Source organism: Apteryx mantelli, chromosome 27, assembly GCF_036417845.1.
Source record: "Apteryx mantelli isolate bAptMan1 chromosome 27, bAptMan1.hap1, whole genome shotgun sequence".
Taxonomy (NCBI): Eukaryota; Metazoa; Chordata; class Aves; order Apterygiformes; family Apterygidae; genus Apteryx; species Apteryx mantelli.
The window spans coordinates 2363313-2375193 of record NC_090004.1 but is presented as its reverse complement, the minus strand read 5'-3'; the positions used below and the strand labels follow the sequence as shown (position 1 = coordinate 2375193).

At 64.1% G+C, this 11881-nt stretch overlaps 2 protein-coding genes across 2 annotated transcripts; both read right to left on the bottom strand.

Moving 5' to 3' along the window:
• Positions 1-885: 885 nt before the first annotated feature.
• Positions 886-5826, bottom strand: FABP3 (fatty acid binding protein 3). Its single transcript, XM_067311368.1, has 4 exons — positions 5665-5826; positions 4509-4681; positions 1268-1369; positions 886-1174 (listed from the first exon to the last, which is right to left on the bottom strand). Exons 1-4 carry the CDS (start codon positions 5735-5737, stop codon positions 1121-1123), a joined length of 402 nt encoding a protein of 133 aa, XP_067167469.1. The 5' UTR covers positions 5738-5826; the 3' UTR covers positions 886-1120.
• Positions 5827-10615: 4789 nt separating this feature from the next.
• Positions 10616-11446, bottom strand: LOC106484210 (cAMP-dependent protein kinase inhibitor beta-like). Its single transcript, XM_013942360.2, has 2 exons — positions 11287-11446; positions 10616-11068 (listed from the first exon to the last, which is right to left on the bottom strand). Exons 1-2 carry the CDS (start codon positions 11429-11431, stop codon positions 10986-10988), a joined length of 228 nt encoding a protein of 75 aa, XP_013797814.1. The 5' UTR covers positions 11432-11446; the 3' UTR covers positions 10616-10985.
• Positions 11447-11881: the final 435 nt, after the last annotated feature.

Genomic DNA, 11881 nt, shown 5'->3' with positions numbered 1-11881 from the left:
GCCCATGGCCCCGTCCTTCAGTGAAAGTGGGCAACTTCCAGTGCTCCTCACCCCAGTATGAGCCCATCGTGGCAGGATTGGGCCTCTCCCAGGCTGAGCGGGGCAGATTCGAGCCCCAGATTGAACTCCACCACCTCCCCAGGGCAGAGTCTCCCTTCAGGCAGGCCCCTTTCCCAAACCTGGATGCGACGTGCACTTGACCTTGGTTTCTTGGCTTCTTTGCCATCAGGCGTAACATCAGATGATGCTTTGGCAGAGAGCGCCGGTCTGGATTTGCGGTGGAAAAATTACTGTTGCTGGAATGGTGTGTGCTTGTACGCTGAATGATTTATAGCCGAGCTGCCACTGTAGTAAACTAATATCCCCCCCCTGAAAAAACCCCAAACAAGCTGAGTGTCCATCTGCCCCTGCTGTGGCTGCATCCTGCTGAGGTTGATAGGTGGACTAGCAGAGACTCTGAATCCACGGAGCGATAGTGGCCAAACTGGGCCAGAAAAATCCATTTGGGGCTAGAAAACCCATAGGGAGCTGTGCTGCCATCCCGGAATCAGCACGTGTGTGGTTTCGCTCTCTCCCGTGAGTGACGTCCCCATGAGGCCGGAGCGTTTGGCATGCCGAGCCCACGGGCAGCCTATGGACACCCCTTTCTCAGCTCTCCCCTCCCCGGAGCCCCCCTCCTCAGCAGACGGATCCCATCTAGCACCAAGCCAGAAGAGCAGAGAGCATCTCCGATGCGGTCGGGAGGGACACGGGAGCGATGTAATGAACTAGCCCAAATCCCACAGCATTTTCCAGGCTCCTAAAGCCCAGGCTGGGACAGGATCCCCACCACCACCACCACGCATGTGTCAAAGAGCCTTTTTCCAAGCAAACCACTCGCAGAGCTGTAACAACAGTGGCTTTATTATTTTCCCACACGGGTTCTTCCGTTATTTAAAAAAACAAAAAACCAAAAAACCAAAACCAACACAACCGAAACGACAACCCGAACCCCAACCGCCCCCGCGAGACAGCGGCGATCAGGGCGGCGGCGGGGTTCGGAGGGCTCCGACGTCAATGTGAGTCGCCTACAAGCTGCCGCCGGAGGAGGAAGACGGAGGGAGGAGCCGGGGGGGGACCTCTATGTCGCCCTCTCGTAGGTCCGGGTGGAGACCACGCTGCCCATGGTGAGCGTCTGGGGGCAAAAAAAAATAAATAAACCGAAGCCGGGTGGTTAGGGGGTGACGGCCCCTCGCCGCGGCTCGAAAACGCCTTTCCATCCGCTTACCAGGATTAACTTCCCATCCTTCAGCTCCCGCGCTAGCGATGTCTCCTTCCCTTCCCACTGCTGCGTGTGGACGAGTTTGCCTCCCTCCAGCTTGACCACGGACTGCGGGGAAGAGATCGGAACTTGCCGTCACGAGGGCGAAGAGGCTCCGGCCTCCGTTTCCGGCTCTGCCCACTGAGCGGCATCGCCTCGGAAAGTGCCAGCGCTTCCCGGGAATCCTTCCCGCCCAAAACCAAAACCGCGGCCAAAACCGCCTTGGCCGGGGAGCCGCGGGTCCCAATAACCCGGCCGTGGGCACGGCCACGGTGACCTTGCCCTCCGCTGGCCCTGGACCGGTGCCACCAGCCCTTCCCGGGGCCTCATCCCGCTCCGGGGCTGCCTGCTGCCTGCGCTGCCTGCTGCCGGCAGGGACCGAATAGGCAGTGCAAGGTATCGGAGCGCCCCGAATCACGGCCCCGCGGGGGGCTTTTGGAGGGGGCCGAGCGGGGAAAGGGGCCGCCGCGCGCCCGGCCCGGCCCGGCCTGCTGTTTGCGCGGCCCCGCTGTTGACTCAGGCCCAAGGTTAGCGTGACAACTGGCTTCGGCCCAGCGGCGGAGCCCGGGGTCGCGCGAGGACAGGCGGCGCGGCTGCCCCGGCCCCCCCCCCCGTCCCGCCAAACCAGGTTCCTGGCCCCCAGGATGCTATTTCCCCCCCGTTGTTCCCCCAAAGGATTTCGGTCCCCAGCTGCCCCCAGCCCCTGCGGCGTCTCTCCCTGTCCCAAACTCTCCCCAGCACCCAAGGCTGGAGCAAAGCTCGCCCTCCACGTGCCCAGGTCGGTGCGGGAAGCAGAGTCTCCTGGAGCCTCCAGGGCTCGGGTAGCCCCCCCATGGTCTGGGTCTTCCTAAGGCTCATTTCCCCCCCATCTCAGATGCCTCCATGGCACAGGACTCCCCATAACTTGGGTTTCCCCATGGCTTAGGTCTCCCTATGGCTTGGTGCTCCCTCAGCTCAGGTCCCTGCATGGTTCAGGTGCCCACGTGGCTGGGGTGTCCCCCCAGCCTGGGTCTCCTATGGCTCAGACACCCCCACGGTTTGGGTCTTCCTAAGGCTCATTTCCTACCCTGGCTCAGATGCCTCCACAGTGCAGGTCTCCCCATAACTTGGGTTTACCTATGGCCCAGGTACCTCCACGGCTGGGAACCCCATGTTGCTCAGGTGTCCCTCCAGCTCAGGTCTCCCACAGCTCATAGACCCCTTCAGCTTGGGTCTTCCTAAGGCTCATCCCCACGCCTGCTCAGATGCCCCCACAGCACAGGTCTCCCCCTAATTTGGGCTGCCCCATGGCTTGGGTGCCTCCTGGCTCAGGTCCCTGCACAGCTCAGGTGCCCATGCAGCCTTGATGCCCCATAGCTCAGGTCTCCCCACGGCCCAGGTGCCCCCCACAGCACATCAGACCCCGCTGCCCCATCTGCCTTGGCTCCACAGCCTCTCCCTCCACCCCAGCCTGCACCCGCTCTCCTTCCTCTCCTTTGCCCTCCCTGGCTGCCTGCCAAGGGGCACTTGAAGGGCACGTCCCTGGCCCGCGAGGAGCCGCTCGGCGCCCTTCACCCGTCCCCGCTGCACACGCGATGCCAAGGTGGTTTTAACATAGTTTCCACCAGCCTGAGCCGTCCAGCCACGCTCAAGCGCTGTCACGAGATGGGGCGGGCAGCACCCAGCACGAGCCCAGCACCAGCCGTGGCCGGAGCCTATAACCAGCCGGAGTCGCACATGGAAATAGCTCCCCGAGCGAGAGGAGAAGCAGTGGGGGCTGCTCCAGCCGCAGCGGGATGGAGGACAGGGACACGCTGCCACAGGTCTGCTTGGCACTGCCACCTCGCTCGCGCTCGTCCCTTGCTTCAGCCCGGCCGCTCTTTGGCCACCGCGGCAGCTCCGATCCTGGCTCTGCCGAAGGCTGGGTGCCCTCACCCGGCGAAAGCACCCAGCCCTTGGGCTGTGGCTCCCTGTGCCGGGTGGGGACAGCCACCCCCTCCTGCCTCCATCCCAGCAGATCCTGGACCTTTCCCTGCACTCAACAACCCTTCCATGGACAACGAGGTTGTGGGGAGACCTGCTCCACCACAGGTCCAACAAGCCCCAGGTTCATTTTGCAACACAACCACCCCATCCGCACCAGGCTGGGGGGACGGGGACGCCGGCTCCCACGTGCCGAGCGTGTTTAACGGAGCGTGGGACCCTGCGGCCGCGCAGGGCCAGGAGGGGAAAGTTCTCTGCAAAAACATCTTTGCTAGGAAAAAGCCCGGGGGGGGGGGGAGGATCGTTCCTGCGAGGGGAAGTGTCTCTGCAGGGGGGAAAGAGGCCAAAAAAAAGGAGGTTTAACTCCATTCTTGACCTCTTTCACCCTGCCAACACATCTCCCCTCCTTCCCTCGCTTGCATGGGAGGAATAGTCCAACTTGGCTCTTCGCCCCCAGCAAACGGCCAAGGAAGAGGGCGGCTCTGGAAAGTAACCGAGCAGAAACTCGAGTCTTTCCTGAAGAGGGTGTTTTTTCTCCTACCTCTGCCCTGAATTAAATCGGAATCGGCCCAGCGGGGTGTCTGAGCTGCTCCATCCCTCTTTGCTCACCCTGTACAAAGGGGACAGATCTGCCCAGCCAAAGCTGCCCGAAATGTGTTCCTTGAGCAAACGGGCTCAAAACCCAGTTCTTGTGACCCTTTCCCTGCTGGGATGCCTCGCAAACCATGAAGCCGGGCAAGATCTGCCTTCACGCGGCCCCATCCCCTGTTTCTCTTGAGCAAGTGTCTATTCTGGGCCGGGCAGTGGGTGGTTGTGTGTTTTTGCTCTTGCACAACCTTCCCAGCAGCTCTGGGCCCCGGACAGCCCAACTTCCCTGGCTTGTACATCCCCTGGGGCTGTTACAGCAACTCCAACACCTTGTGACAGCTTTTCTGCAAAGCCTGGCTGCAAATCGGGGGGGAAGGGATGGTTTGCAGAGAGAGGCGAGGGCAGAGCACCAGGCCCTGAGGGCAAGGAGTTTTTTTCAGTTTCAAAGAAAAGGGGATGGAGAGAAGGAGACAGACCCAGAGCTGGAGGATTCAAGCCTTGAACTACTGCAAGGACGTGGCCATGCCCTGATAAAAGGGTGTTTGGTGGAGGGCAGGTGCTCTCCGAGGGACCCTGGAGAGCTTCTCCAAATGCTGATGCTTGGCACCTTGACCGCCCCTGGTCCCCAGGGGGCTCCCGGCCCGCTGGCTTGGCTCACCTTGACGTGCCTGTCGTCGGCGGTGGTCTCGTCAAACTCCTCGCCCAGCTTGAAGCTGATCTCTGTGTTCTTGAAGGTGCTCTGGGTCTTCACGGTGACCTTGTCGCCGTCCACCTCGATGATGGTGGTGGGTTTGGTGAGGCCTGCCACCTGCCTCGTGGCAAAGCCCACACCTGTAGGGGGGCAAGGGGGGGGTAGTGAGGTTGTGCCGAGGGGCCGGAGAGCGCCCGTCCCCATCATCACCCCTGCCCATGGGCAGCCCCCAGCCCTTCCTCCCTCCCTGCAGCTGCCCTGTGTCCCGCCGGTCTCCGTGGGGGCTGGAGGGCGGTTGGGTGCGCAGCTCTGGGGGATCGCTCAGGGCCTGATCCTGCATCCAGAAACACCATCCTCCAGCCATGAATCAGCTTTTGGGGCAGAGTGGGAGCCAAGGGGGTGTCCCCTGCCCTCCGTACCACCCCGGGGCCGCTCAGGGGAGCCGCAGCCGGTGCCAAGGACCAGGCTGGATGATGTGGGGCAAGGAGGAGGGATGAAGGATGGAGAAGAGCAGCAGCACTGCATCCACTCACTCCTTCCAGCGCCGCAGTCCTCTGCCTCCACCCTACCATCCTTGGTCCAAAATGGGGGAAAAAAAGCTGTTCCCACCCACCAGCTCCTGGGAACGCCGGGAGACGCACATCCCTCCCGGGGGGAGCAGCGGGACAGGGAGCCGGGGCCGTGGACAGACCCCTTCCCCAACCCACCGCGGCCGTGGCGATGCGGGTGCCGCCGCGCAGCGATGCGGAGCCGCAGCGCGCCGCTCCGCGCCCCGCGGTGCCCCCGCATCGCCCCTGCCCGCCGCAAGCCCAGGCCGTGCAAAGCCTATTTTGTTTTTTTCCCCCTCCCCTTTTTCTTTAAACCCATTAAAAAGGGAGGCAGCCCCCCCCCCCCTTCCTCCCCCTCCTCCTCCTCCTCCCAGCGTGCAGGCGCCGCAGCGCTAAAAGCCCTTTGTGCGAGCCTGGCTGCTCGGGAGGTGAAATATAAAGGGGAAAAAAGGGGAAAAAATATATATAATAAAAAAAAAGGAGCTTAACAGCGCCCGGGGCGCGCTCCCGGCGGCGCCGAGCACGTTGCGGGGGCCGCGGCCGCCGGTTCCCCCCCCGCGCAGCGCCGCGCTCACCCAGCGCCTTCATGTATTCATCGAAATTGGCCGAATCCACCAGCTTCCAGGTGCCGACGAAGGCTTCGACCATGGTGAGCGGGGAAGCAGGAACGGGAGCGAACCGGGCACCGCGCCGCCGAGCCACGGGGCTGCGCCGGGCCCCGCCGCCTCCTTAAATACCGGCGCCGTCACATGACAGCGGCGGCGGAGCCCCGCGCTGCGCCGCGCAACGCTGCGCGGGCGGCTCGGCTGGGCGCAGCGCGGCGCCGCCCGCGGGGGGAAACTGAGGCACGGCGTGGGCGCGGGGCGACGCGTGTGATCCCGGCCCCGCTTTGTGTTGGGGGGGCGCGTGCAGTCGCCCCTCTGCTCGGGGGGTGTGTGTGTGTGTGTGCGGGGACACACGTGATCGCGGCCATGTGCAGCGTGTGTGTGCAGGGACACGTGTGATCCTGGCCACATGTGCAGGGACATGCATGATCCTGGCTGTGTGCAGGGACACGCGTGATCCTGGCCATGTGTGCAGGGACACGCATGATCCTGGCCGTGTGCAGCATGTGTGTGTGCAGGGACACACGTGATCCTGGCCACGTGTGCAGGGACATGCATGGTCCTGGCCATGTGCAGCATGTGTGTGCAGGGACACACGTGATCCTGGCCACGTGTGCAGGGACACACATGATCCTGGCCACGTGTGCAGGGACATGCATGGTCCTGGCTGTGTGCAGCATGTGTGTGTGCAGGGACACGCGTGATCCTGGCCATGTGTGCAGGGACACGCATGATCCTGGCCGTGTGCAGCATGTGTGTGTGCAGGGACACACGTGATCCTGGCCACGTGTGCAGGGACATGCATGGTCCTGGCCATGTGCAGCATGTGTGTGCAGGGACACACGTGATCCTGGCCACGTGTGCAGGGACACACATGATCCTGGCTGTGTGCAGCACATGTGTGCAGGGACACACGTGATCTCAGCCATGTGTGCAGGGACACACGTGGTCCTGGCCATGGGCAGCATGTGTGTGCAGGGACACACATGATCCTGGCTGTGTGCAGCATGTGTGTGCAGGGACACATGTGATCCTGGCCACGTGTGCAGGGACACGCATGATCCTGGCCGTGTGCAGCATGTGTGTGCAGGGACACACGTGATCCTGGCCACGTGTGCAGGGACACGCATGATCCTGGCTGTGTGCAGCATGTGTGTGCAGGGACACACGTGATCCTGGCCATGTGTGCAGGGACATTCATGGTCCTGGCCATGTGCAGCATGTGTGTGCAGGGACACACGTGATCCTGGCCATGTGTGCAGGGACATGCATGATCCTGGCTGTGTGCAGCATGTGTGTGCAGGGACACACGTGATCCTGGCCATGTGTGCAGGGACATTCATGGTCCTGGCCATGTGCAGCATGTGTGTGCAGGGACACACGTGATCCTGGCCATGTGTGCAGGGACATGCATGGTCCTGGCTGTGTGCAGTGTGTCTGTGCAGGGACACACGTGATCCTGGCCACGTGTGCAGGGACACGCATGGACCTGGCTGTGTGCAGCATGTGTGTGCAGGGACACACGTGATCTCGGCCATGTGTGCAGGGACATGCATGATCCTGGCCGTGTGTGGCATGTGTGTGCAGGGACACACGTGATCCTGGCCACGTGTGCAGGGACACGCATGGACCTAGCTGTGTGCAGCACATGTGTGTGCAGGGACACACGTGATCCTGGTCACGTGTGCAGGGACACACATGATCCTGGCTGTGTGCAGCATGTGTGTGCAGGGACACATGTGATCCTGGCCACATGTGCAGGGACACGCATGGTCCTGGCCATGTGCAGCACGGTCCATGTCGCTGCGGTGGCAGTGGGGCATGCAGGGCAGCGGCTGCTCGGGGCGACATTCGGGGCACGAGGGGCTGCTGTCACGCGGGCTGCGTGACCCTGGGAGATGCGTGTGTGACAGCACATGTAACCCCTTCCTCCCGTCCCCCTTCCCCGGCGCCTCTCCCCTGCTTGTCTTTGCACCCACAGGGTGGCCCAGGCCAGCCCTGGCCGCTGCTCACCCAAACATGCTCAACGTGTGCTGCCTCCTTCTGCCCCTGGTGCCCCTGGGGGCTTCCCGGGGCTCTCCCAGATCCTGCGCAGCCCCTCAGCACCTCTCACCAGCACCGATTTGGACAACAAAATCTCTGGTACGGACCGGGGAAGTGGCAGAGCAGAGGGGTGGCAGCGCCAGCGATGGAAGATGTTGGGCCAGAAGGTCCTTCAGCCCAGGAGACCCCCGCATGCATCTTCCTGCAAGCTTGGCTCATGGGGACCCTGGGGTTTTTGGGGGGGGCAAGAGCTTTTGGGGGACCTCCTCACCCCTCCCCGCGCTTGGGGTTTGGGGAGGAGATGCCCTGGTGGGGGTGAGGACGGCGATGCCCCTTCCCTGCTGTTACTCTTTAACGCGTTGGGGGGGGGAACGACGAGGAGACGCTGATTCGGCAGAACGGCCGGCAGCCGAAGCCGCTCCGTCCGGACTTAGCCCCGCGGCAGCACCCGCCGGGCGCCCACGGGCAGGGTGCCCCGGCGCCGGGGGAGCCTGGGTGAAAGAGCAGCTGGTGGGTGCCGTCAGCTGCGCGTCCGCCCGCTCCTAACCTTTCCTCCGCTTCGGGCTCTTGTTGCAGCGGCGCCGCTCCCGGTGGGCCCGGCGCCCGCGGGAAACAGCTGAGGCATCGCCATACGGTGGCCCCTGACCCACTGGGCACCTGGATCCTCCGGCACGGTCCCCGCGTCGCGCCCACCACCGCCACCGGCACACCCCGGGGTTGCCCTCGCCCGTGGGGGTGGAAAGGACGTGTGGTCGCCCCTCGTTTGCGGAGCCGCGCTAACGGGGGGGGGGGTGGCCGGGCCCGTGGTGGGTTGCTGCCACCCTTGGGTGGAGGGGTCGGGTGCCCCGTTTCAGTCCTTGGCTCTTCAGCAGCCGGGGTGGAGGCATCGGTTCTCCTCGCCTCCTTGGAGAAGGTTGTCACACGCGGGAGCACTTGCCCTGGACCACGGGACCTTTCTCCTGTGGGCCTCCAGGGTCAAGGTGAAACAGGTCCAGGAGAGACCCAGCGACACCCTCTCCCTGGCCCCGAGGTGTCATTGCAGACGCCCAAAAATAGCCGGGAGCTCAAGTTCAGGCTCCTCCGGAAGGCACAGCCGTGGTGCTGAGCGAGGTGCCGAGCTGGTTTCCCCAGTCCCAAAGCAGGGCCGTGACCTTCCTGCTGGGCCACGCTCCGCTCCCTCCGTGCCCGGAGCTGGCCCTGCTCCGGCTCGGTCCTGGCACCCTGGGGCCCAGGGGGCCGAGGTGGCTGAGATGGTGCTGGTGGGACCGGGCCACCCTGCGAGCGCTGCCCTCGAGGAGCTGGGACCTTCCCCGACCCCAGGTGACACTTCGCGCAGAGCAGGGTGCACAGGAAAATACTCACAATTTATTACCCAAAAATGTCCCCAAGGTGCTGGACCGGACACCCCCCCACGCCCCAAGATGCTTAGGGCTCTCGTAACACTGCGCGCTCCGACCCTCTCGGTGTCACGGGACGGGGATGGGGCACGTGGTCATCCATGCATGTGGTCATCCATGCATGTGGTCATCCATGCACGTGGTCACCCAGGCACACTAACACCCATGGGCACCAACACCCGCATATATGGGTGCCCATGCACGTGGGTGTCCATGCACACGGGTGCCCATGCTCATGAACACCCATGGACACAGACACCCTCATCCATGGGTGCCCATGCACACAGGTGCCCATGCATGGATGCACAGCCGTGCACACCCACACGGACACACTGCACAACCCTACACCCCGGACGGGGCTGGTTTCCACATTAAGGGATGGGCAAGCCGGGATCCTTGGTGGAGGCTTCCGGAGGGCTGGGAAAGCAAAGCCGTTCCCCGTGGGAATTTAATGCAGATTTAGGCTCCCAGGGAGGTGCAGGGTCCCGAGACACCCTGGGTGCAGGTGCTGATGCTGGCATGATGGGTCCAAGCGCGGCCCCTCACGGCTCGCTCAGATCCAGGCACTACCCCGGAGGAACCGAGGCCGGAGCGGCATGGGACTGTCCCGGAGATGCTGCTGGAGACCAGCGGGACCGGATTTGGGATTTATTTGCTGGTCCCACAGCGACAGCTATAGGTTGACCGTCCTGTCACAGTCCCGGGGCCGGCACAGCGTGCTTCCGCTCTGCCCAGCTCCAGGCTCCCGAAGCAGGAACAGTTGGATCTGCAGACACCTCGCCGGCAAAATCCGACCTGGGACCCCAAGCCGTGGCCCGGGCAGGATCCAGGCAACGCGTTGGAGGGTCCAGCTGCTTCATTTGCTGCTGGTTTCCTCTCTCCGGATTTTCCCTGGGGAGGCGGGTGCGGGGGGGACCCAAGGCTCCTGCACTGGGGCCAGCATGGGTGCTGTGGGTGGCCCTGGCAGAGGGAGACACACCGGGGTGTCCAAAGCAGCATCACCCTGGTTGCGTCCTCCAAAATCGCCAGCATCGCCTCCGCGGCAGAAACAGCTCCTTATGGAGGGGTGCCCGGGCTGGCGAGGTGGCTTTGGGGGGGGTCCCGCTGCCCAGCACCCCAGCCCCGGTGAAAGGGGCAGGTGCCACCCTGGGGTGCTCCACTCGCGGCCGTGGCCTGAACCCTCGGCCAAGAGCTGGCTGCTGCGGGACTCGGCCCCTTCCCTCGTCCCTCTGGCAAAGCGGGGATGGGGCTCGGCGGAGGCTGGTTTCCCTCTCGGACCCCAAGGATCGCGCAGTCCCACGACTGCGGGGCAGGACATGGACTTGTTTTGTGCGTCAACGGCTCGGTGGGATGGTTCAGACCCAGCACGGGGGACGTTCGTGCTGCCCCCAAGGCCTGAAAAGGATACGGGATCATCCACTGGAGAAAGGACAGGACACGGACACGGTACCCGAAACATCACAGTGACCAACACGCTGAGATAAAAATACCCATGGGCTGCTCTTCACGCTCCTCGTGGTAGCACCGGGCGCCTCAGCTCTGCTTGGCGCCGCTGCTACGAAGCCAAGAAAATTCCACCCCCCCGGAGCAAAATCCTGCCGTTGGGTTCTGGCGACGCCGCGGAAGAAATGGTTCCTCCCGCAGGGCAAAGCTCCCCGTCTTTGGGGAAGTCCCGCTTCGTCACCGCAGGTCCCTCCTCGCTCCGCTCCTCCAGGGGACAGGAGATGTCCGTGCTGCACAGCACCAAGGAAAACCCAGCCAACTCCAGGCCACGCCGGTAAAGCTCGCCTGATGCTCCACAGTGTCCCCTTGCCCTGCTGGCCAGAAGTGCATCGCGACGGTGGCGGGGGGTTAGGACGTGTCCTTCAGCTCTGGGCTTTGGGGCTGCGGAGGGGGCACCTCTGCGGACGGCGACTGCATGTCCTGGGACCTGTCTGCGGAGAGACGAGGAGGGGGGGTGAGGTGACGCCGAGACCTTTCCGTTGGCTGGCCACCCACCTCCCCAAACACCGTAGTCATCCTCGTCCCCGGGACCCCCGCTGCTATGAGGACCCAGCCCATAGCGTCGGTCCCCACGGGGTGACGGGCAGAGCTCCCCGTTCCCATCGCGCGGTGCCCTGGAGCAGTGCCGGCCCCGCTGCCCATCGCCTACCTGCGTTGAGGGACATCTCGGCGAGCTTGAGGGGCAGGTCGGAGGGGCTGACGCCGGCCGGCGAGCCCAGGATGTCGGGCAGGGCGTTGCGGCGGCCGGTCCTCCCGGAGGACGCGAAGTCCAGCACGGGCTCCACCTCCGTCATGCTAACCCTGGAGCGACAGGGCCACCTCCCCGTCAGCCCCTGCCGCCCCCGGCGCCCCAACGGGGGGGGGGGGCAGGCTCTGCTTAGGGGCAGGCAGCCAGCCCTGCCTCCGGATGCCCTGGGAATGGGGCAAAGCCAGCCTGGGACAAGGGACAGAGGATCCCAAAGCCAAGAGAGGTGGAAAAGCCCTTTGGCCACCCCAGGAGTGCAGGATCTCCAGCTGGTCCCGGTTGCAAACGCGGTGTCGGAGGTGGAGGCCACCTCTGCTGGCACCGGCACCTGGCTGCACCAGGCTGCCCCGAGCGTGGCTGGTGGCTCCAGAGGCATCAGGAAGGGCACCAGGGGTGCAGCATCCCGGAGGACAGAGGGTCCCGCTCCTAGGGATCCCCCCCATGCCGAGCGTGGGGCGAGGAGCAGCCTTACCGGGTGCCCTCCAGCCTGGCCGGGTGC

What these genes read in the sequence shown, in the direction of transcription:
- FABP3 (XM_067311368.1), bottom strand. Translation starts at nt 5,737, where the DNA reads ATGGTCGAAGCCTTCGTCGGCACCTGGAAGCTGGTGGATTCGGCCAAT. An exon ending in CCGACGACAGGCACGTCAAG is followed by an intron (nt 1,370 to 4,508) that starts GTGAGCCAAGCC and finishes TCTTCCCCGCAG; the next exon opens with TCCGTGGTCAAGCTGGAGGG. An exon ending in AGGATGGGAAGTTAATCCTG is followed by an intron (nt 1,175 to 1,267) that starts GTAAGCGGATGG and finishes TTTTGCCCCCAG; the next exon opens with ACGCTCACCATGGGCAGCGT.
- LOC106484210 (XM_013942360.2), bottom strand. Translation starts at nt 11,431, where the DNA reads ATGACGGAGGTGGAGCCCGTGCTGGACTTCGCGTCCTCCGGGAGGACC. An exon ending in CGAGATGTCCCTCAACGCAG is followed by an intron (nt 11,069 to 11,286) that starts GTAGGCGATGGG and finishes GTCTCTCCGCAG; the next exon opens with ACAGGTCCCAGGACATGCAG.